This window comes from Macrotis lagotis, chromosome X (assembly GCF_037893015.1).
Source record: "Macrotis lagotis isolate mMagLag1 chromosome X, bilby.v1.9.chrom.fasta, whole genome shotgun sequence".
Classification (NCBI taxonomy): Eukaryota; Metazoa; Chordata; class Mammalia; order Peramelemorphia; family Peramelidae; genus Macrotis; species Macrotis lagotis.
In genome coordinates, this window is record NC_133666.1 from 438,861,605 (window position 1) to 438,888,196 (window position 26,592).

The 26,592-nt window shown below is 35.0% G+C and overlaps 1 protein-coding gene across 6 annotated transcripts in view; it reads left to right on the top strand.

Moving 5' to 3' along the window:
- Window positions 1-26,592, top strand: part of CCDC178 (coiled-coil domain containing 178) — a 674,385-nt gene that overhangs the window by 147,083 nt on the left and 500,710 nt on the right. For all 6 annotated transcript variants that reach the window (XM_074201254.1, XM_074201258.1, XM_074201259.1 and 3 more), the window contains 2 exons: window positions 611-753; window positions 7,958-8,111. In XM_074201254.1, the coding sequence (XP_074057355.1) occupies window positions 611-753; window positions 7,958-8,111 (297 nt within the window). The remainder of the gene's footprint in view (window positions 1-610; window positions 754-7,957; window positions 8,112-26,592) is intronic.

Below are 26,592 nucleotides of genomic sequence, written 5' to 3' on the forward strand. Positions count from 1 at the left end.
GAAAAAAAATTGAAGAGAGAGAGGGAGAGGAAGAAGGAGAGAGAGAGAGAGAGAGAGAGAGAGAGAGAGAGAGAGAGAGAGAGAGAGAGAGAGAGAGAGAGAGAATGAGCACATTGCAGGGTGGTAATCATACATTGTGGGGAGGAATGTATAAGAGGGCTGCAGAGGCAGGATGTAACTAGGTTGTAAAGAGTTTTAAATGGTAGATAGAAGGTTCATATTCAGTCCTGAGTCTAATAAGGAGCTACTGGAGCTTCTAGAGTAGGAGAGATGACATAGACCTATATTTTGGGCAAATTGCTTTGGAAGATTTGTGGAGGATAGTGTGGAGAGGGGTATGAAATAAAACATAGAGAAACTAAGTCCCGCTCTGCTGTTGTTGATCATATGGAAATAGGGAACCTGTGGATTTCCATAGCAGTTGCCTCAAAAGTATAGATAAGAATTGAAAGGAATATGGGATATAGCCTTTCTTCCTTGTCTTGTAAACCAAACAGTAATTTCAAATGAATTTTTCCTGTGATTTTTCACTTTTATTATTCCTTTAAATAGCAATAGATTGCTTATAATACTAAGAAGTTATTTTAGTGAGCATTTTTTTCTTTTTCAGATATCAGAAAAATATGACACACTTCACAAGCTACTGGAAAAGTTAAAATTTGATTATAATTTAGCCCTTAAAATGTCTAAAAAGGAAAGAGAAAAGGAGGACAGAGAGCTAAAAGAGTCTGAAGAATTCTTAGGAAGCATTCAGTAAGAAATTTTTTTTAATGCAATATTGAGTCTTTATAAAATTCTTCATATAATTTTTACATCTTTTTAAAATGAAAAATAGGTCTTAAAATTATTCCCAATTATAAATATAAAAATTTCTTTATCCTCAGTTTTTAAAAGTTTTATTTCTTTTGAGTTTTACAATTTTCCCCATTCTTTCTTCCCTCCCCCACCCCCCACAGAAGACAATTTGTCAGTCTTTACATTGTTTCCATGGTATACATTGATCCAAATTGAATGTGATGAGAGAGAAACCGTATCTTTAAGGAAGAAACATAAAGAATAAGAGATAGCAAGATCAGACAATAAGATATCAGTTTCTTCCCTAAATTAAAGGTAATAGTCCTTGGTCTTTGTCCAAACCCCACAGTTCTTTCTCTGGATCCAGATGGTATTCTCCATTGCAGACAGCCCAAAACTGTCCCTGATTGTTGCACTGATGGAATGAGCAAGTCCATCAAGGTTGATCATCACCCCCATGTTGCTGTTAGGGTGTACAATGTTCTTCTGGTTCTGCTCATCTCACTCAGCATCAGTTCATGCAAATTCCTCCAGGCTTCCATGAATTCCCATTCCTCCTGGTTTCTAATAGAACAATAGTGTTCCATGACATATATATACCACAGTTTGCTAAGCCATTCCCCAATTGAAGGACATTTACCCAATTTCCAACTCTTTGCCACCACAAACAGGGCTGCTGTGAATATTTTTGTACAAGTGATGCTTTTACCCCTTTTCATGATCTCTTCAGGGTATAGGCCCAGTAGTGCTATTGCTGGATCAAAGGTATGCACATTTTTGTTGCCCTTTGGGTGTAGTTTCAAATTCTTTCCAGAAAGGTTGGATGAGTTCACAGCTCCACCAACAATGTAATAGTGTCCTAGATTTCCCACAACCCATCCAACAATGATCATTACCCTTTCTGGTCATATTGACCAGTCTGAGATATCCTCAATTTTTTTGAAAGATTTTGTTTATTTTGAGTTTTACAATTCCCCCCCCATTCTTACTTCCCTCCCCCCACCCCCACAGAAGGCATTCTGTTAGTCTTTACATTGTTTTCATGTTATACATTGTTCTCAGTTAAATGTGATGATAGAGAAATCATATCCTTAAGGAAGAAAAATAAAGTATGAGATAGAAAAATTACATAATAAGATAACAGTTTTTTGTTTTTCTGATTTGAAGGTAATAGTTTTTGATCTTTGTTCAAAGCCCATAAATTCTTTCTCTGGATACAGATAGTATTTTCCATTGCAGATATCCCAGTATTGTTTCTGGTTGTTGCACTGGTGGAATTAGCAAGTACATCAAGGTGGATATCCTCAAAATTTTAAAAGAAATTTTTTCAGATGAAATTATTAGGCAGTACACTGATGTGGTCAAGCCTAGGCTATTGGGAAATTATATTAGTGACTGAATAGAGAATGAACTGGAGGGGGAAGAGATTGAGGGAGGGAGACCTATCAGCAAACTACTGTATGATGAGGACAAGAGTGGTAGCAGGGTCAGAAAAGAGAAGGGGGCGTATTCAAATGACATTTATGAAATCCTTCAGACAGAAGCCACTTAGGGGGAATACAAAAGGTAGCAGAATTATGGGGCATTCTAATGGTACATGGTTGATTATGGTCTCTTGAATTTCATGTAAAAATCAAAGCACCCACAGTTTTTATATCTTTTTCCCTTTTGTTCCTGTTGCCCTCACTTGAACTTTTGGCAAGTACAAAGCATACCATTTAAATGTTCACCCTGACTTGTCCTTAGAGTCATAAAGTGACAGTAGGAAGGTATGTTTAGTGGTAATTAGATCCAACTCCTTCATTGTACAGATAAGGAAACTGAAGTTAATATAGGTAGCTTGCCATATTTATTTGGGAATTCAATGGAGCAGAGGGAAGGGAGGGGCTAAATCCAACATTCATTCCTCTGTTCCAAGAAAGGTCCCCTAAACAATTAATAGATAAAACTACTTCTGTGTGTGTGTGTGTGTGTGTGTGTGTGTGTGTGTGTGTGTGAGAGAGAGAGAGAGAGAGAGAGAGAGAGAGAGAGAGCGAGTATTATTTCCCATTATATGAAATTTTCCAGACCCAAGGACTTAGGTCTGACTGTATTATTTGCTGACCTTGTGGAGAGGGAGGATTTCAAGATATTTGTTTCACTTTATGCCACTGGAAGAAATAGTTTTTGTTCCTGGGACCAGGAACCAGATCACAATAAAATAGACCAAGTCACCTGGATAGCCTAGCTAAGAATAATAGAATGGAACCTCAGTTCTATTTTATTAGTTTTTGGAAGTAGGACCATGGTTAAGAGAAATGGCTGGGAATTTCGTATTGTGAAACCATAGGTGAAATCCTTAAGACTTGTGCAAGATGGACCAGAGTGAAAGCATACACCAAGAATGTTTTCATTGCTGAGTAGCATAGCCATTGAATTACAGATTAGCTTTGTCCTATTGTAGAAGCCTTGCCACCAAATATTACCATACAGACAATTTTGACCAGTGTGAGATAGGTTAGATCATCTCCATAAAATTAAAGCACTGATAATTTAGAACATCTTGAGACAGTTTAGCTTTACCACAATGTTGGAAATTTGTTGCCAAAAATAACATATTGCTGTTCTGCCTGGCGTTACTGCCTCAATTACATGGAAGGGATCACATCTAAATGATCAAGGCCTCCCAGTGTTTCCAGACAATCGTGAGTCATCTTGTTTCATATACTAATAGGCCACAGGTTATCGACAGTTCTGGAAGAGGCAGTGAGAATGATATCTTTGCACAACATTCCCCTCACAATAATGAACAAAACATACATGTCACACCATCATTCAATTGATGTCTTGGTCTTCTTCGATTACAAAGGACTACCATCAATCAATCAATCAATCAATAATAAGGGCTTTTAAAAGTTTTTCTTAAAAGTTTTCTGAAAGAGTTATGTAAATGATTTACAAGAAATATATAGTTTATGTTCTCCCAAAAGCATTTTTTTGGGGGGATTTAGAAAGAACTTCTCTATAATGAAATTTGAACCAATCACACAGATTACAGTCATTGTCTGGTACATTGTAGGTAAAGAGAAGGGTATATAAAATAAAAGGAAAAGAGGAAAAGAAGTGAAAACGGATACTTTGTGTTGGGGAATGTGCTAAACATCTCTTTTTTTTAACCTTGCAAGGTGGTTACTATTATTATACCCATTTTATAATTAAGTAAATATTTTAAAATAAAAAACAATCATATTATTCACAATTTGCTCATATCTAGAATGTTCCAGGTTCAAAGAAATTTCATTATTTGTTTTCCAGGAATGAAGATCTTTATTTAAATTTAGTTTCTCGGGGCGGCTAGGTGGTTCAGTGGATAGAGCACCGGCCCTGGAGTCAGGAGTCCCTGAGTTCAAATCCAGCTTCAGACACTTAATAATTACCTAGCTGTGTGGCCTTGGGCAAACCACTTAACCCCATTTGCCTTGCAAAAAAAAATTAGTTTCTCACTGTCGTATAAAATTGATCAAACACAACTGGTTTGTGTTTCTTTAAAAAATTTATTGTTGCATACCCAATTACAAGAAAATTTCTTTCATTGTAAAAACCACTTGAGGAGAAGAGATCTGAGTACAGTAAAAATGAATATCTTACTGGTAACACCTCATCATCCTTTAAATCCTATGGAAAGAAGGGTCAATAAACCACAAATAACTTGTGGTTACAAGTTAAGCAGATAAATCATATAATTCTTTATCTTATAATTTGCAAAACATTTTCTTACAAATTATTTTATTGGTCCTCATTCTGATTGTTTGAGACACATGGGGCAGATAAACAATATTATCCTAATTTTGTAGCTCAAATCCCTGAAGTCCAGATAGATCAATAATTTGCCCAGTCACATAGCTAGTAGAGTTGCTTCTAGATTAAATTAGTCCTTACTTTTTGGGAAGCTATTGTTTATTCAGAGGTAAGATAATATTCTCCACTAGTGTTTAAAGGTTTACATTAGAAGGATTCTCCCAAAGTAAAATATTTCTAAAATGGAACTCCCTCTCAAGCCGTTTTCTCAAACATTCCTGCTTATGTTGAGGATCCTTACCACTATTTCCCCAGCTTCTTCTTGTATCTGTCTTTGTCTCTCTACTCATACAATTGTTCTCTTAGTTTAGGGAATCATCATCTTCTACCTAGTAATAATCTCCTGATTCCTAATTTCTCCAATCTGTGAAGTATCCAACGTACAGTTACCAAATTAATAATCCTAAACACAGATGTAATCATGACCTGTCCTTATGACATCCTCATCCCACTACCTCATGTCTGGACTTTTCTCTAACACTCCCCCTCCTGCTTCCCATCTAATCTGTTGCCCAGGCTCAGGGATTTCACCTGTGAAATATCCCTTGAAAATGCCCACTTCTCTTTTCTAACTCTGCTTCCACTCTGGTGCAAGCCCTTACCATGCAATAACTTGTTGGTAATCTGCCTGCCTCAAGTCTCTCCCTCTTCCAGTTCATTCTCCATTCAAACACTAATATGATTTCCCTATAGCACAGGTCTGACCAAGTCACTCCACTGCTTAATAATCTCAATTGGCTCCCAATCTCATCCAGGAAAATACAAAATGCCGTGTTATATATTCAAAGCCTCACAATTTATCCCTTTCTTACCATACCAGTTTTCTTACATCTTCCTCCTGGACATATCCTTTTTAATTCTGTGGCATAACCCTCCTGGTAATTCCAAGAACAAGAATTTCTATCTCTTGGCTCCAGGAACTTTCTTTGGCTGATTTTTAATCCCTAGAAAGCTCTTCCCTCCTCAACTCTATCTATTGACATCTCCCCCTTCAAGACCAAACTAAAATTCCATATTTTTCAATTCCATGCTTTTTCACAGGCTCTGTGCATACCTCAGCTTTATTACCTCAATCTCTTGGAATACCAATCTTTGTTCAGATACCACATCCCACATGTCTCCTTTATATTCTCTTTCTCACTTTTCTTACCCCCTTTTAGGATTTTGCAAGGCAAATGGGATTAAGTGGCTTGCCCAAGGCCACACGGCTAGGTAATTATTATTAAGTGTCTTAGACCGGATTTGAACCCAGGTACTCCTGACTCCAAGGCCAGTGCTTTATCCACTACGCCACCTAGCCGCCCCTAAATGCTTTCTTCTTCAACTTTTCTCTACTTTACTTATTATGTATATATTCTATTTATCCTTTCCCCTTCATCAAACAAAATTTAAAATCCTTGAAAGTTTCCTTGTCTTTGTATATCCGTTAAAGGATACTACATCTCTAGTGGACAGGCATCTTCTTAGTCCCATTAATTCCAACCCCTTTGTGAATAAGAGTATCTTTGATAGCATGCCTGGTCAAGAAGCTCTCCATCTTCATTTGATGATCTCCAGTGAGAGGAAAACAAGCATACTTCATGATATCTCATTTTGTTTTTGGCTAGTTCTTAATCTTAGCAAGTTTTTCTTCCCATTAAGTTTAACTCTGTATCTTTGCATCATCCCCTCTCCCACCACACACATTGCTGCAAATCTGACCCCTATCAGAGTAATCTCTCTTATTTTCACAAATCCTGCAAGTTCTTTCATATATCAGTTTCTAACATAGCAGAAAAAATATTGATACACATAGTAGGTACTTAACAAGCATTGAACTGAATTTAGTATACTGATAAGTCCCTTCCCTGATTCCTCCATTAAAGAAGTTTATGCCTTTATTATTGTTCTGAGATAGTTGATTATGTTGATTAGTTTCTTTTCTAAAAAAGTGTGGAATGATTCAGGTAAAAATTATTAATTTTTAAAACACTAGGAAGTTAATAAAGGATACTCTTTCTAATAGTCCTCATTCACTTAAATATTTTTCTTTGCATATTCTTTAATCATATATAATTTACTACAAAAATTTAAAATACCTAAACAGAATAGCCCATGAATACTTAAATTTTAAACCTGAAACCATAACTTCTCAACCTACTGAGACTTTTCTAAATGGAATGTATTTTCGATTTGCTGGACAGAGGATGATTGAAGATTAGATGAGATTGCATAGATCTTGTGGGAGGATGAGAGTAAAGAGGCAAAGATCAAATTAGATTGTCTCTTCTATCTCTCATCTACCACTTATCCTAATACATCTCTGTTAATAGGATATAGTGCAGGTTTTCTTTTTATTTGCCAATCAGTGCAGAGAGACATCGACAGTTCCATGAATAGTGACTGCAGCTGCTGTTTGCCTTCTCCTAAACTCTGGCTTATTCTATCTAATGAAGTTTAAACCTAAACCTTAGAAGGGAAAGATATGCTAAAAGTAAATAGTCTCCTGAAGGCAGTTGAAGATCAAATACTTTTATCACACCTTCCCTGTTTCCCACTTTCCATTGAGAAACAGTGTGATAAAGCTGAAGTTTGAAGATAGAAGGTCAGACAGTATGGAGGCAAGACAATCTGGATCTAAACTCAGCCAAATGGCACTTAGTTTGATGAGAAATAATTAATAGATCTGAACCACCACTTTAGTCTTTCAGAAACAGTGAGTAACTCTATATGATGAACTTTTGCTCTAAATAGTACTTTTTGGAAAATCAAAGTGTTGTTAAAGAAATGAAAACATTGGAAGATATCTTGGTTTTAATTAATTTTGTCATGATTTTTTAAAAACTAAAGTAGTGAAAAATTAAAATATTCAAAGAAAATTTTAAAGAAAATAGTAAAAATTTTAAAAGTTGCAAGAGTTGTGACATATTAGGATCAAGGATTTCATATAAACTCTCCAAGCTCTTCTTTCTTCTAATTTTAGAATAACATTATTAAGGGAAAGAAGAAGAAATTATGTTAATATAGCATATAACATATACTCAACAATATATTGGATATATTTTTGAAGATAACAATAGTATTATATGACATATGTATGTATATGTATATATACACATACACACACATACATATATATATTTACTTTTAAGAGTTACAAAAGACTTTTGCCCATTAACTCAATTGGTTCTCACAACCTAAAAGGTGGTATATCCTCAGTTTGCAAATGAAGACATTGAGGTGCAAAGAGGTAGTGACTTGCCCATGGTCACACAAAACCAGATGATAAATAAAATATAATCATTTCAAGTGAGTAAGAAGAATCTTTCTTCTTCCATTCTCATAGGGGAGAGCTGAAGATTGCACAGAATATTTGCAAGAACTGCTGTTCAGATGCAGAAAAAATGGAGAAGAATGTTAAGCAAAAGCAAAAGGAATTAGAATCCTTATCTCAGGAAAAAAAGGAAGTGACAACTAAAATGGACACTATAACAACTGCAGTGAGTATTGCATACTTAATATCAATCAAGATTCTTTTAATGCAAAAAATGTAAAAACACAAATGCTATGAATTATAAACTGCATTTAGATCCTCTCAGGATTAGTGGGAAAAACAACTTCCCCAAATGGCTACATTATTTGAATTCATATTTACTATTTCTATGGGTTTGAAGTTAGTCACAACCAGTTTTTCTATGGCTTACATTTTTGAAAATATGAATTTTTTTTTCTGTGCAATTGATATATTAGGGAATATTTTGAACATAATATGGATTTTATGTTTACTTCTTCTGGATTTCTTTGGTGGAAAAACAGGTAATGCAGAAAATGATGCTATTTTCCATATCTCACAAATTATAACCCTTCTGAGGCCTACTTTTGCATGTAAATTTCAGGTCTTTTTAAAGGCAAAGGGGGGCGGCTAGGTGGCGTAATGGATAAGGCATCAGCCTTGGAGTCAGGAGTACCTGGGTTCAAATCTGGTCTCAGACACTTAATAATTACCTAGCTGCGTGGCCTTGGGCAAGCCACTTAACCCCATTTGCCTTGCAAAAAAAAAAAAACCTAAAAAAAAATAAAGGCAAAGGGCCATGTTTATTGTGTATCTCCTGGTGCAGAATAATAGCTGCTATAAGTTCTGAGTTGTGGTCTGCCGAACTTGATTGCAATTGCACCACAATTTATTATAGTGTTTATATACATCTAAACCATTTAACATGTTTAAAATGTATTTATAATTTTTATAACAAACTTTCTTTTTTAATGTGTTGCTAAGAAAATTTTTGACATTATTCCCCTAACCCTATATTTCCCGTAATATTTTATTGTGTGATTTTGCATAGCAGTATTTTTGGGGGAACTCATATGTCATATTATAACACAACTGACTACTCTATTTTACATATAATTCTAATTTTTAATAGTGTGAATTTAATAGGGTGAAATACATGCAACCAGCTCATGGGCATGCATTAGTCATACTAAATGATGTCCTAAGGACTTTTAAGAACTTTTGGCTTCCTTTTATCAGTGTGGGATAATCCTTTTGGTGTGTGTAATCCCTTTGATATACTGAAAATACTTGGATAGTTGTAGTAAAGAAATGATCATAATATAAATGTATTAGTTGTTCAGAGAAAACATAGTTTCACCTGTGTGGGTACTCCTTCCACTACTGATCCTCTATTCCCCAGAAAACTGTATTTGATCTTGAACTGTTTTGACTGAAAAAGGATCTCATCTCATGGTACACAAACTTCTCCAAATATCTTTCAGATTCTACTCTTCCTTTTTGTAAGAAGCTTTTCCTGGTTTCCACTTCTCTCATCATTACTTCTCTTCTCCTAACCCCAGTGCCTTTAAGATTACCTTCAATTTACCCTGCATATATTTTGTATGTAAGGTCAGTTAAGTAGAAACATTCATCTTCATGAGTTCAAATCTGGTCTCAGATATTTCCTGCCTATGTAACACTGGACAAGTTACTTAACTTTTTTTGCCCTAGTTTCACTCCAATATCATGGCCTGGAAAGTCCCAAACTAGTCATGAAGAGTTGGACATGATTTAAGCCCTGAGACTTGAGGACAGTGTTTATCACACAGTAATCACTTAACAAATGATTTTTGACATGTCTTGATGAGACTATCAGAACTTAGCTAGGTTGGTCCTCAGATCATAATTACTTAAGACTTAATAAAACTTTTCAGCAGTTGTGCTGCCCTGAATAGGCTCTAAGAGACTCAGGTTCCTGCCATCTTTTGGTGTGGCATGAGAGAGGACTAAACGTCCATTGTGTAAAAGACTCTGGTTAAATATCCCTTTATCTTGGAGGATAACATCTTTATTTAACTCCAGACATCATTTGGGTCTCTCACATTCATAGTTCTTCTCTATCATTTGGACTTTTTCTGGAATCATGGAGTCAGAAAATGTGAGGTTGGAAGAGACCCTGTTGGCCTTTTGGGCCAACTCAGAGTAGACAAAGAATTCTTGTTATCCAAACATTCAACTTTTCCTGACCATGTGGACCATTATGTCCATGAGGTTTTCTTGGCAAAGATACTGTAGTTGTTTACCATTTTCTTCTCTGGAGGTTTAAGGCAAACAGAAGTAAAGTGACTTGTCCAGGTCACACAGCTAGTGAATGTCTGAAACCAAATTTGAATTCAGGTCTTCCTGACTCTAGGTCCAGTGCTATATCCTCTGAGCCAATAACTGCCCCATAGAACCCCTACTTCAACTTAATTAGTAACTTGCCATCCAGGCTTGGCTGGAAGACCTTTACTATATTTCTGCTTTTGGAGAGTTCTAAGTTTTGAGGGACTTTCTTGACACCAGGCTTACATTTGGGTCTGGACAGCTATTAACATTTGAAATTGCTGGGCAATCAATTCCTGACAGAAAAATAAAAGCTAAAGTCTCCATCTTCATTAGATTTTTGAGGGAAGAGATTTTTTTTTTGCCTTTTTTTTTTGGTAACTCCAGGACTTAGCACAGTATTTGGTACATGATAGGTATATAAATGCTTATTAGTGATTGACTACATTTTTTTTTAGGATTTTTTAAGGCAAATGGGGTTAAGTGGCTCGCCCAAGGTCACACAGCTAATTATTAAGTGTCTGAAGCTGGATTTGAACTCAGGGACTCCTGACTCCAGGGCCAGTGGTCTATCCACTGGGCCACCTAGCTGCCCCCGACTACATCTTTTGTTTCCCCTATTTTGTGATTTCAGACAGAGGAGTTGTACATATGAATTTCTCTACTCAAGAAATTTACTCTTAGAAATTTGCCCTTTTCTTTCTAGAACTTTGAATCACAAAATTTCTCAAATTTTGTATTATTTATGTGGCCACCTCAGTCTTGTGTTACCCCCTCCCCCATTTCCCTTTCCTAGTTAGGAATCTGTGTTAAAGATCATATTATGTGTAAAACTGCCTTTCTCTGGTTAGGAGGCCAGATTCTGGGACTCTTGAACTTGGGGTTCCTAGAAAGGCAAGGTTCAAGAGCTCACTAGTTGATCAGCAGGCACCTCAAGCTATTACTGCTATAGGGTTGGACCATTTCCTCTTCAGTTATGGGAGCAGGAATTGAAATTATCTAGGAATCTCTAGATTTGCCTTAGCTATATCTACCCCAAAGCTACTATATATAACTCAGGAAGCCTTGTGGGAATGCTACTAGAAGCAACAAGCCTTGTAGGAGTGTTTGGGAAGATCCACTACTTTTTGGTATCTACTTTGCTCTTCCAGGATTTCAAAGATAAGCTTAAATGAATGAAAAGAAGACCCAGAAGATCTGTATAGACTAGGGTAAAGGGATAATATCCTGAAACTTTTTGTCCTTCAATAGTGAGAGTCAACCAGTTCATCTTGGGAGCTGTTTGTCTCAGTGAAACTCATTCTCTATTAAGTTCCAAGGGACTTCTTAGGGAGACACAAACAAAAGGCTTTCATAAAGGTTTATCTCCCGATGAACCCAGACTTCATCATGGATCTCCCTTGACCAGCCCCTTGAACAATGACTAGGTGCTGGATTTTGCAGGACAGCATCAATTTTAAGGAAAAAAAAAGACTTAAGAAAATGTAGTCACTGTGTGAATAAGTCATAATTTAAAGAGATACAATTGCAAGAAGGGATGTTATTGATATAAATCTATTTACATAACTATGTATTACATATACACACAGATATATGTTAAAACTATTTCTAAAAATCTTCTTTCTGTTCATTTCTATAAAATTGTTAGTCTGGTACTTCTTAATCTATTATGAATTTGATATGACAATCTATTTCTAGCTATAAGGTAATTAGCAATCATTTATTAAACTCTATGTGCCAGGGGAAACAAGGATAAAGCAAAAACAATTCCTGACCTCAAGGAGTTTACATCCTAAAGGTTTAGTCCAGAAGTGTCAAACACAATGAGAAAAGGCTTGGATGGGGGGCAAATTGACATTATCAGTGTTGTATTATATTTTTATTTATTCTGTCAAAATAAAATTTTCAATTATATGATAATCTGGTTTGGGCTGCATGCTGGAGTTTGGGAGTTTGCCATATCTAGCATATATAACATGAATATCAAGAGATGCAGCCAAGATAATATAAAGTAGATGGAAGCTAAGTTTAGAGAAGAAGAAATTAGTAACTGATTAGAGGACAGAGAAGGGAATCAGGAAAAGGCTCTTGAAAAAGATAGTGTTTGAGCTGAAGAATTGTATTTGTATTCATAAGATTAATAAAATTTATTCAAAAGGTTAGTATAGAGTTAGACCAGAAGCAGGTAGTTAATGTGTGTCAGACCTAGAGTCAGGAGACCTGAGTTCAAAATAGGTCTTAGCTATTTGCTAAACTGTGTGACCCTGGGAAGTCACTTAACCTTGTCTGCTTCAATTTCCTCATCAGTCAAGTGAGCTGGAGAAGGAAATGGCAAGCCAATCCAGTATCCCATTTGGAGTCAAGACACAGTTGAAATGATTAAACAGCAATAGCAAAAGATAGAAGCAGAAATGAGTAGCGGATAAACCTCTAGACTTGGAGTTAGAGATCTGGCTTTATACCTTTAAACAGTTAATAGTTATGTGAGCTTTAGTCTCTTTGTCTCAATTTCCTCTTTTAAATAGGGATAATAAGAACATCTGTTTCACCTGTTTGTTGTCAGCATCAAACAAGATAGAATAAACAAAATGCTTGCTATCATGATTAACTTATAATAAAATATTGAAAATATACACTAGCATGTAATATATATTTATAATACATAATAATAACAACTATAAAACTATAGTTTTTAAACCATAAATAAGTTGTTTAGGGACTATTAAGCTTTTAGTAAAGATGAATACATTGTGTTTGCCATTTCCTTCTCCAGCTCATTTTATAGATGAGAAAACTGAGGTAGAGTTAAATGACTGACCCACAGTCAATAGATAGTAATGGATCTAAGGCTGGATTTAAACTTGTTTTCTTTATTCTAGACCCAGTTACTCTATCCATTGCACTAACTAGTTGACCCAAAGAGATGAATATGGTAAAGTAGAAACTTATTAAAATCATAATAAAGTCTTTCCTTATTAGAAAACCTTTAAGAATAGATTTTCCAAAAAGTTCAAGTTAGGCAGTCGATTAAAACCATTGATGTGCAACATTTTCATGCACAAAGTGGAATTATTTTTAGGGTTGCAGTTGAAACTCCTAGTTGCACTAAAGATAAAAGATTTGTGATGCCTTATTGCACATATGCAACCAAAAAGATTTTTCAAAAATTCAGGGAGCTTGCACAGTCCCTTGCTCATTAACATACATCTCTTTTCTAATTTGTACTGTCATTTGCTTTATGTAAACAACTTCTTTCCATCTGAACAAGGAATAGTTTTTATAACCCAAAAGACATTTAATAACTTGTAAGAGATTTTGAAAATTTAATAATATTAATATCAAGTTATTGTTGGATTTTAAAAATAGATTCTCCATCTCCTTTCTCCTCAATGATCCTTTTCTTTACTATATTAATTGGAGTTTGGCATACCATTACTTCAGAAAAAAAAGCATTATGAAAAAGATCACCATCTGCTATGTTTCCTATTAACAAATATAAATACATTCACTTTTCCTCTTATCTTTTCATTGGATGGTATTAAAAGAAATGGTTTTTGAAGGATTGTGGCAAATTTAGTAATAAGCTTGCTTTTCATATACCTTGGGCTGAGGAATATTTATTTTTCAGTTTACAGTTACTAGTTACCTAACTCCTTGGAACAAAGAAAGGTTAAGTGAATTAAGAGATCATAAGTTCCTGTTCATGAGGCAGTGTTTCATGATTTTGGTTGACATTTTTGTTAAAATATTCAGCATCCAGTTAATGTTCAATATTAGCCTGTAGGGCCACATAAGGTACAATGCAAATCAAAGCACCAGAAAATATCTTATTAAAGTGTGAATGCACTTTTCAGCATAATTTGGTACTGTTGGATTGACCCCTAGGTACCATTGTCTTCATGTTACAAAACAACTTTAAAAAACAAAAAACTTTATTTCAGTTTAATTTACTCCAACTTTAGCTATTCCCTGAAGCAGGGGTCTGGAACATTCCTCCCTTAGATTTTATTAGTCTGGTGTTACCAAAGCAACCAAAGGAAGGACTCAAAATTCATCAAATCTAGCAGCTTCTTAGGGGTGAATTAAATATTTGACCAAAAATAGCCTTTGAAAAATGTTATAATTATCCAAATGACCCTTGGCAAAAAAAAAGGTTCCCCACCCCTGCCCTAAGGCTGTTATATAGTCAATAAAAATGTCTTGAATGTTGATGTAAGATTTTTATCTTTGGGTTCATTAATTATTGCTCATTTGGTTTCACATGATGTTGAAGTTGTGTTGATATTTTAAAATATCATTGTAGTACAAAGTACATTCTTAGATATTTTAGATCAGTTAAATTATTTATTTGTGTTCTGCTCTACACTCAGCATTGTTGTTAAGTGCTATGCGGAAAGTAAACTATGAAATATTTTCTTTTCTTGTTTTCATAGACCTTATTCTATATTATAGTACCAGTATTAATGCTAATGCCAACATTAACAGTGGCTAGTATTTGTATAGTTTTAAGATTTGCAAAGTGCTTTATAAAAAATGTCATTTTATCCTCACAAAAACAACCCCAGCAAGTAGGTGTGATTTTTATCCCTATTTTACAGATAAGGAAACTAAGACAACCAGGGTTTAAAGACAACCAGGGTTTAAAGACTTGCCCAAGATTAAATTGCTATTGTTTGTCTGAAGTTGAATTATAATTTGACTCAATTGGGGAAACATAATGAAGATATATGAAACAATTTGAAAAAAAATAAAAATATAAATGGAAAGGCCATGTAGTAAGAAAAGTTTGAATTTGAAGTTGAAATACCTGAGTTTGAATCACATCTAAGACAAGAGTGAAATATAGTTTAAATTAACTTCTAAATGAAATAACTTCACATTGATTTTAAGCAATCATAAGACTGCATTATTTTGTTGGGAGAGCAAACAGTGCAACAGCACTTACTGTGAGAAATTGAAAAATATTTATTAACTATAGCCAATGACCTGTACTATATGTTAATGAAAATTTTGTTCTAATTGTGTATACTCTATCTTTTAAAACAAAAGCTTAATAAAGAAAATGTTTCTTACTCCTATGTATTTGTGTATACTGTTAGCAAAAGTGCCTTGTTAGGGAACCAAGATAGCAGAGAAAAATCAGGAGCTTCTCAGGGCTTTTCCCAGCTTCCCTCAGAAAAAAAATTAGATCAAGCCTCTAAATATATTCTGGAGCAGAACCCCACAAAGGACATAGTGGTGCATTTTCTAGCTTAAGATACCTTCAAAGGTCTGTCTCACAAGGGTATGGGGTGAATGGCTCAGCACAAGCAGAGACAGAGAAGACAGTGGGAGATTCTCAGCTGAGAGCAATTGAGGCCCTTGGGTCCCAGCTGAACAGGCCAAATTGAGAGCCCCAGCCCACCACAACTAGGCTAGGCAACTCCAGCATGGTGGGGAAACCACTGGAACCTGAGACTCCAACATAGAAGGTCTGTGAGCAGACCCCTGGCTCCCAATGGAAGAAACTTGGGATAGTGTCCCCTGTGATTCAGGAGCAGAGTTCAAAATGGTTAAGGAACAGAAATAGAAAATAACTTTGACCACAGAAAGCTACTACGGTGATAAGGAAGATCACAGCACCATCTCAAGAGGACAGTAGAAAATATTTTACATATGAAAAACCAGAAGAGAATATGAATTGATTTCAAGCCTAAAAAAGACCTCTTGGAAGAGCTCACAAAGGATTTTAAAAATCAAGTAGAAAAATTGAGAAAAGAAATAATAGGTATGCAAGAGAGAGTCAACAGCTTGTAAAGGAAGCACAAAAACTGACAAAAGAAAATAATTCCTTTAAAAGTACATTTAGGCAAATAGAAAAAGAAATAACTCTTTAAAAAAATAGGATTTAGCCAAATGAACAAAAAAATCTATTGCAGAAAAATGTAATTTTTTAAATTCAAAAAATGCAATTGATATATGCAAAAGGAGATACTATAGCTAAATGAAGAAAATAATTCCTTAAAAATTAGAATTAGGCAAATGAGACATCAAGAATCAGTCAAGCAAAATAAACAAAAAAATAGAAGAAAATGTAAACTACCTCATTTTAAGTAGTTTCAAGAGAGATCATTTAAGAATTATTGGTCTACCTGAAAGCCATGATCAAAAGAAGAGTCTGGACAACATCTTACTAGCTGTTTTTAGAAATCATCAAGATTAAAAACATCGTTTAAGGGGCGGCTAGGTGGCGCAGTCGATAGAGCACCGGTCCTGGAATTAGGAGTACCTGAATTCAAATCTAGCCTCAGACACATAATAATTACCTAGCTGTGTGGCCTTGGGCAAGCCACTTAATCCCATTGCCTTGCAAAAAAATCCCCAAAATACATCATTTAAACAATCCATCAATCACCTCCTGAAAGAGACCCCAAAGCAATATCTTGGTCAAATTCCAGAGTTATCAGGTCAAGGAGAAAATACTGTAGGTAGCCAGAAAGAAACAATTCAAATACTAAGAAGTCACAGTCAGGATTATCTGGGCTTTGGAAGTATCAACCTTAAAGAATCAGAAGGCCTGGAATATGATATTTTTAGAGATCAAAGGAGCAATTCAAGATCAACTACTCAGTGAAATTGAGCATATTCTTTTAGGGGAAAAGATGAACATTCAATGAAATAGGTGACTTTCAAATTTTCTTGATGGAAAGAAAAGACCTGAACAGAAAATTCAATCTTCAAATATTAGCCTGAAGAGATACACAGAAAGATAAATAGGAAAAAATATTATTCAATAAGATTAAACTGGTTATATCCTTATACAGGATACTTGTAACTCTTTAGAATTGTATCTATATTAGAAGCAGTATATTTAGAGGGTGTGGAAAAAAGTTGAGTTTGAAGTGAATATCAGAAAAATTAAGGCGGGTGAAAAGAATTGTACTGGAAAAAAGAGGAAAGGGTGAGGCAGTAATAGGGTAAATTATATCACATGAAGAGGTGCAAAAGGACCTATTATAGCAGAGAGAAAGAAAGGAGGGAGGTGGAATTATTTGAATCTTAGTCTCATCAGATTTGACTCAAAGAGGGAATAGCACATACACTCAGTTGGATTTAGAAATTTATCTTACCCTATAGGGAAATAAGAGGGTAAAAGGAAAAGAGAAGGAAAGGATAGGCTGATAGAAGAAAGGCTAAAAGTGAAGGTTTATCTAGGAGGGGAAAGGGGAAAAAAACAGAGGGAGATTGATAAAAGGGAGAATAGATCAAGAGAAGTGGTGATCAAAAGCAAAACACTGGTGAGGAGGGAAAGGGGGAAAAGAGAGAGAAAAGTGCAAAATGGGGGGGGGGCAGAATAGGATGGAGAGAAATACAAAGTCAGTGTTCTTAACTGTGAATGAGAATGAGATGAACTCTCCCATATAACAGAAGTAATTAGCTGAGTGGATTAAAAAACAAGAATCCTATGTTGTTTACAAGAAGCATATTTGAAACAGATAAACACAAAGTAAAGATAAAAGACTGGAGTAAAATATATTATGCTTCAACTGAAGTGAAAAACAAAACAGGGGTAGTATTCTTGACTCAGACAAAGCAAAAACAAAAATTGATCTAATTAAAAGGGATCAGGAAGGAAATTACATATTCCTAAAAAGTATACAATTAAGTATGCATCAAGTGATATAGTATCCAAAATTTAAAGAAATTTAATATTTTATAGGAAGACATAGAAAGCAAAACTATACTGGTATGGGACCACAACATCCCTTTCTTCAGAATTAGATAAATCTAACCACAAAGAAAAGAAGAAAGAAGTAGGTAAATGAAATATTAGAAAAGTTAGATATAATAGACCTCTGAAGAAAATTTAATGGGAATAAAAAGGAATATACCTTTTTCTCAATGGCACCTATACAAAAATCAACCATGTATAAAGACATAAAAATCTCATACTCAAATTCAGAAAGACAGAAATATAAAATATATCATTTTAGATCATGAAGCAACAAAAATTACATGTAATAAAGGACTATGGAAAGATGAACTAAAATTAATTAGAAACAATTAACCAGTGGGTCAAACAACAATTCATAGATATAATCCGTAATCTTATCAAAGACAACGACAATAATGAGAAAATGTAACAAAGCTTGTTGGATGCAGCCAAAGTAGTCATTAAGAGAAATTTTTATATCTCTAAATAAATATAAATAAAGAGATCAATGAATTAGACAGGCTACGAAAAGCTATCAGAATAAATTAAAAATTCTAATTAAATTCCAAATTATATATTCTGAAAATAAAAGGAGAAATTAACAGAATCGAAAAGAAGAAAAACTATTAAATTAATAAAACTAAGAATTGGTTTTATGACAAAACCAATAAACCTGTGATTAATATGATTACAAAAAGAAGAAAACCACACTATCAGTATCAAAAATAAAAAAGTGAAATCATCACAATTGAAGTGAAAATTAAAGAAATAATTCAAAGCTATTCCAACTATTTGCCAATAAATCTGACAAATAATACATGTGATTTCTAAATCTGATAATACATGTGAAATGAATGAATATTTACAAAAATATAAATTGCCTACATTAACACAGAGGAAATAAAATACTTAACCACATTTCTTAAAAATAAAATGAACAAACCATCCTTTTTTTCTTTAATATTTATTCTCATTTTGTACAAATAATTTTTTTTGCATTAATAAAACATTCTTGTTTAAGAGTAAATGAAATACCCCCCCCCATAAACATAGACTTGCTTGAGTGATAAAGTGAAGGGGAGAGAAAAAAAATTAAAATAAAAAAATAGTAATAATTGTAGGTATGGCCAGGTAGCACAATGGACGAAGCACAAGCTATGAGCACCCAAGCCCACATCCAGCCCTGTACACCAAACAATCACCCAGCCATGTGACATGCAAGTCACCTGAACCCCACTTCCCTGCAAACTCCCCCCCAAAAGAAAAAAAGACCCAAAATAAAATAAAATAGTAATAATAGTAGGGGTGACTGGGTGGCAGACAGAGCATTGGCCCTTGAGCACCTGGGTCCAAATCCAGCCTCAGACACCCAACAATCACCCTGCTATGCGGCCCCAGGCAGGACACCCAGCCCCATTTGCCCTGCACCCCCCAAAAATAATAATAATAAAAAATGTGCTTCAGTCTTTGTGTCAACACCAACAACTCTGTTGAGGGTGGATCACATTCTTTATGGTAAGTCCATTGCAAAAGTTACTTCCATATTTTTCCATCATTGCCATTGCTGATCCCAACTCCCTCCTTTTGTATTTCTCCACTACCATGTACTATATTTTCTCTCTCCTTTCACTTTGACTCTGCTGTAGGGTAGCTGAGTGGCACAGCAGACAGATCCCTGGCTCTGGGGCCAAGAGGACCTGAGCCCCCATACCACCCCTTAAGCCCAGCATCCACCTGGCCCTATGGTCCCTGACAGAAGTAAAAAAGAAAATGTGTTATATTCGACCCCTCCCCCCTATAGTCCATCCTCTCCTCCATCACTCACATCCCCCCCCCTTCCCCCTGTCCCCCTCTCTCCTTCTTACTCCAGATGCCTATACCCCATTGAGTATATATATATATATATATATATATATATATATATATATATACTGTTTCCTCTCCTAACCACCTCTGATGAGAGCGAAATTTCCCTCATTCCCCCTTGCCTTCCCCCATTCCATATCATTGCATTAGCTCATTGTAATAAAGAAAAATCTTATTATATGAAATATTTTGGCCTGTTCCCCCCTCTCCTTTTTCCTTCTTGCATTACATTTCCCTTTTTTCTATTGACTCCATTTTTACTCCATATTTTATCTTCAAATTCAGCTTTCTCCTGTGCTTCAACTATAAAAGCTCCCTCCACCTGCTCTATTAACTGAGAAGGTTCATATGAGTATTATCAGTGTCATTTTTCTATGCAGGAATACATGCAGTTCATCATCATTAAGTCCCTCATATTTTCCCCTTCTCCTCCAATCTGTATGCTTCACCTGAGTCCTGTATTTGAAGATCAAACCTTCTGTTCAGCTCTGGCCATTCCAACAGGAACATTTGAAATTCCCCTGGTTCATTGAAAGTCTATCTTTTTCCCTGGAAGAAGACATTCAGCCTTGCTGGGTAGTTGATTCTTGGCTGCATTCTAAGCTCTTTTGCCTTTTGGTATATTATATTCCAAGCCTTATGAGCTTCCAATGTTGTTGCAGCTAAGTCCTGTGTGATCCTGACTGCAGCTCCACGATATTTGAACTGTGTCCTTCTGGCTGCTTGTAATATTTTCTCTTTGACTTGGGAGTTCTGGAACTTGGCTATAATATTCCTAGGGGTTGGTTTTTTGGGATCTCTTTCTCAGGGGGATCAGTGGATTCTCTCCATTTCTATTTTGCTCTCTGCTTCTAGAATATCAAGTCAATTTTCCTGTAGTAATTCTTTGAAAATGATGTCAAGGCTCTTTTCCTGATCATGACTTTCAGTATTCCAATTTTTAAATTATCTTTCCTAAGTCTGTTTTCCATATCAGTTGTTTTTTCAATGAGATATTTCACATTTTCTTCTAATTTTTCATTTTTTTGGTTTTGAAGTATTGATTACTGATTTCTGGTAAATTCATCAATCTCCCTGAATTCTATTCTTTGTCTGAAGGATTTGGTCTCCTCAGAGAGTTTTCTTATCTCTTTTTCCATCTGGCCAATTTTGTTTTTTAAAGCATTCTTCTCCTCCATAACTTTTTGAACTGTTTTATCCATTTGACCTAAGCTGGTTTTTAGCATGCTATTTTCTTCAGCATTTTTTTGGATTTCCTTGACTAGGCTGCTGAATACATTTTCATGTTTTTCCTGCAGCTCTCTCTCTCATTTCTTTTCCCAGTTTTTCTTCTCACTCCCTCACTTGATTTTCAAAGTCTTTTTTAAGCTCTGTCATAGCCGGAGCCCAATTTCTGTTTTTCTTGGAGTCTTTAGATGCAGGAGCTTGTGCTTCCTCATCTTCAGACTGAGTATTTTGATCCTTCTTGGGCTCATTTGGAAAATATTTCTCAATGGTGCTCCTCTTTTTTCTCTGCTTGCTCATTTTCCCAGCCTAAGCCTGTTTTTGGGGTGTTTCCTGAGCTTTTGGGACACTCCCACAAGGGTCTCACTATGTGAGTCTCTGTCCTCGCTCCTGGTTGGTGATTGACCATATACGGTCCCCTCTGCCACAGGGCTGAGGTGGAGGGGGGCCCCTGCTGTTCTATGGGGGGGTCTAGACTGCGATCAGGATCTGAATGTGGTCAGAGCCCCAGAGTCCTGTTCCAGGGGCAGAGGACAGAGTTCTGCAGTCTCTCTCTTCACTCCCTTCCCTAGGTTCAATGTGCTCATGCCCTGGGAGCTCCTGCTTACCGGCTCTGTCTGCTTCTGTTCCTGGATCTGGGCTGTGCTGGCTGTGCTGCTCACTGTGTGCCCTGAGGGCTGGGCTCCACGTGCTTGCTCTGGCAGAGGTCCCCAGCTGTTCCCCTAAATTGTGCTTGGTGCTCCCCGGGGAGTAGCTCAGGAAGCTCCCCCCACTGCTGTGAGCTGCAGCTTCCAGAGCCCTGGGGCTGCCTCTGGGAAGCTGAAGTTCTTTCACTCTGGTGGGCCACCCCTCTGTCAGGTCACCCCTCCAACCCCGGGGAGCAGAGCCTTTCTGCTCTTTTCCAGGTTACCTTGAGTAGGAGAACTGTCTCACTGGGTCCCTCTGTGGGTTCTGTCTCTTGAAAATTTAGTTAGAGTCCTTAGCTTATGAGTTTTATGAGAGAGCACCTAAGACATGATCCTTTCTTGTTGCCATCTTGGCTCTGCCACAAACCATCATTAAGAAAAATATCTGCAGGGAAGATGGATTTATAGATGAATTCTACCAAACATTTAATGAACTCCAAATTCTATAAAAATTATTTGAAAAATTAAGCACAGCCCTATCCAGTTTGTTGTACGACACAAACATGTTGTAGTTACCTGGACCAGGAAAAATTAAAATAGAAAAAGAAAAGTATAGATCAATTTTCCTAGTGAATATTGGTGCAAAAAATTAAATGAAATATATTGGCAAATAAATACAGCAATTTGTCACTAGGATAATATACTATAAAGAGATAGAATTTATAACAGGAATGCAGAATTGGTTCAATAGTAGGAAAATAGCATCACTGATCATATCAATAATACACTAACAATAGTATACTAACAAATCATGTGATTTTCTCAATAGATGCTGAAAAAGCTTTTGACAAAATGCAGCACCTATTCTTATTTAAAACATAGAGAGGATAGGGATAAATGTCATCTTCCTTAAAATGATAAAGTAGTATCTGAAACTATCAGCAGCATTATATTTAATATGTATAAGCTAGTATTCCCAACAAGTGCAACAAGAATGCCTATTATCACCACTATTATTCAAAATTTTATTAGAAATGTTATCTTTAGCAATAAAAGAAGATCCTAGAAACTCAACTAAAACATATTTGAAGCAAATAACAACTTTAGTGTAGTTGCGGGATATAAATTAAAACCACATCTGAATTTCTATATATTGTCAGTAAAGCCCATCAGAAAAAGACAGAAAAATTCCATTTAAAGTCATTGTAGACAATATAAAATACTGGAGTCTACTTACCAAGACAAACCCTGAACCTGTATGAACACTGTTTACACAAATAAAGTCAGATCTAAATAACTGGGAAAATTTCAAGTGCTCATAGTCACAAAAATGACTATTAGCCAAATTAGATTACTTATTCAGTGCCACACCAATCATAAATTACCAAAAATTATTTTATGGAGCTTGAAAAAATAGTAACAGAATTCATCTGGAGAACAAAATGTTAAGAATATCAAGGGAATTAAATGGAAAAAAAATGCTAAGAAATGTGACCTAACTCTACCAGATCTAAAACTGTATTATAAAATGGCAGTTAAAAAATTTGTTTGGTATTGACTAAGAGATAGAGTGGTGAATCAGTGGAATAGATTAGGTACTAAAGAAACAGTGATAAATGACTATTTGATAAGCCCAAACTCTCTGAAAAACTGCAAGGAAAATTGAAAAATAATATGGAAGAAACCAGGTATGGACCAACATTTCACAATTTATACCAAGATAAATTTGAAATGAATAAACTCACTATTTCACAAAAACTGCAGGGAAAACTGGAAAATAACATGGCAGAAACTAGGCAAAGACCTATATTTCACATTCTAAACAAAAATAAAGTTGGAATGGGTACAAGATTTAGACATAAAGGTTGACCATAAGCCAAATAGAACAAAAAATAATTAACCTTTCAGACCTTTAGAGAGAGGAGGAGTTTATGACAAAAAAGATAGAGAACATAATAAAATGCAAAATGGATAATTTTGTTTACATTTAATGACAAAGCTTTTATGCAAATAAAACCAATATAATCAAGATTAGAAGAAATGCAGAAAACTGGGAAATAATTTTTACTGCTGGTGTTTCTGATAAAGGACTCATTTCTAAAATATATGGAAAACTGAGTTAAATTTATAAGAATACACATCATTCCTCAAATGACAAATGGTCAAAGGATATGAACAGAAAGTTTTCAGATGAAGAAATCATAGTTATGTGAAAAAATGCTCCAAATCATTATACATTTGTGAAATGTAGATTAAGACAACTCTGAGATATCACCTCACATCTATCAGTTTGACTAATATAACAAAAAATGATCTATGTTGGAGGGAATGTGGGAAAACTGGGACACTAAGGCACTATTTGTGCAGTTATCAACTGATCCAACCATTCTGGAGAGCAATTTGGAACTGTGCATACTCTTTGATCCAGCTTTCATCCACTACTAGATTTGTATCCTAAAGAGATCATAAAAAGTGAAAAAATCCATTTATATAAAAATATTTATAGCAGCTCTTTTTGAAGTGGCAAGTGTTGGAGATTAAGGGCATACTCATCAGTTGGGGAATGACTGAACAAATTGTGGTATATGAATGTGTTGAAATGCTACTATTCTGTAAGAAATGAGCAGGTGAATTTCCAAAAAACCTTGAAAGTCTTGCATGAACTGCTGCTGAGGGTAGAACCAGGAGAACAATGTATACATTAACAGAAACAATGTATGATGATCAACTATGATGGACTTAGTTCTCAGTAGTACAATGATCAAAGACATTGTTAAAAGATGTGATGGAAGTTATCATCAACATTTGGAGAGAGAACTATGGAATCTGAATACAAAGCATACTTTTAAAAAATTTGTTTTAAGATTTTTTCTTTTTCTTTGTGCTTTTTTCCCTTTTGTTCTGATTTTTCATTCACAAAATGACTAATATGGAAATATGTTTAATATGATTATATATGTATAACCTATATCATATTACTTGCTATCATGGAGGTGGGGAGGGAAGAGATAAATGTAGAACTTAAAATCTACAGAAAATGAATGTTGAAAACTATCTTTACATGTAATTGGAAAAAATAAAATTAAAATTAAAAAATTGCTACTCAGAATCACACATTGATACAGTTTGAGATGCAGAGACCTCAAAGACCATCTAATTCAACTTACTCCTTCTTCTGCAACCTTCTTCCAGAAGTGGGAAATATAAAATATAAAATGCCTTAAGACATGAAGTTACTCAAGATCACCAAGATAATAAACAAAACAGCCAATCAAAATAAAATAAACATTCTTGTATTTGTTACTTTTCTCTATAATAAAGTTGAGATATGGGAGCTTGGTTATGAGTTATGGTATATTGTCTTGCCTGTTCTAGAGAAGGTCCTATGGGGCAAGAGATGGAAGATGTCTTGTGGAAAGGTCATTTTGGCAATCAAGAATGTCTTGAGAAAGGGCCCCACTAAGTTGAATTAGGAAGTGACTCCACTTCACTTAAAGAGGTTTTCCACTTGTTTGTGTTTTTTGGATTACCTAAGAATTATGTTTCATTGTGTCTTTGCCTTAATTGTGATGTGGTACTTCATTGCCTTTGGATTTATCTAGTCTATTCCATTGATCAATCTTTCTCTTTTATAACCAATTCCATATAATTGTGGTGATTACTGTTTTATAGTTGGAGAATGCTAATTCTTATTTTTCTCTTTTCTCTTGATTTTTTGTTCTTTACATAAATTTTATTATTTTATGTATTATAAAAATTAATCCCCAGTATAATTTGATTTGGTACTAAATCTGTCAATTAATTTAGACATTTCAACAAATCATTTGTCTTGGCTAGAAATGCAAACATTGCATATTCATTGAAAATCACTGGAAAAAATCATTTCCATATTCTGTATTACTGGTATTTCAGTCTTCTTTTTTAAAGTACTTTTTACTTCTTATTCCAACATGCCTCATAAGATATTTATAACCTATTTATAGCCAACTTTTAATAACTAGACAGTAGACCTAACTTTCCTTAAATCCCAGCAAATCCAAATTACATTATTTCTTCCTTCATAAATCAAGACAGATTTCTGTTTTACCAATTTGTCCCTTCCACCAAAAGACTTTATTTTTATTTACCTTTGCTTCCTTATTTTATTTTGCCACGACTATTACCTTCTTAGATGAGTTCTCAGGTACTTTTCTCCTTAGTGTTTCATAAGTAGAATTTAAATTTGTAGGTTTCTGTCCTTTCATTTCCTCTCAATTTCCTCCCCAATTTCCCCAAAATTTCTCCTCCCCAAATTTAATTTCTGATTCTCTTCAGAAAGTCAATCTCCTCTAAAGCCTCTAAGCCATTTTCTTCTCCCTATTCAGCTCAAGATATTCTTGCTTCTCCTACTTAGAAATATAGATTAGATAGAGTTTGAGATTTAGAGACTTCAAAGATCATCTAGTTCAACTCACTCATTCTTTCACAACCTTCTTCCAGAAATGGGAAATACAAATTGCCTTAAAACTTGAAGTTACTCAAGATCACAAAGATGATAAAGAAACTAAGTTTGGGCTCCAGCTTAGTTCCAAATCCTAATGCTTTTTTCATGCTAGTACAGATCTCTCTGTATCACAAACAAAACTTGGACTTAGCTTCTATTTAATGGGACAAAATATCATTAGGTGGTTATTTCAAATCTATTCCAAAACTATGCATTTCTTTCACAAGGAATTATTTTGTGAGCCCAAACATAAAAGAATGTACTGTGGTGTTTCATCACCCATATGTAAATCAAAGATTCACTTAGTTAATAATCCTTGTTTCAAATCTCCCCTTGACAACTTGGAGGCAACCATGATTTTGATTTATTAAAGGCCTGATCATCAATTTATTCCTATCTTAGGAGTTCATCTTGTTTCTTGTCTTGGTGAATTCCCTATCAGAAATGGACAACTTTATTCTGTGCCTTAGAATTCTACAATTACCACCTG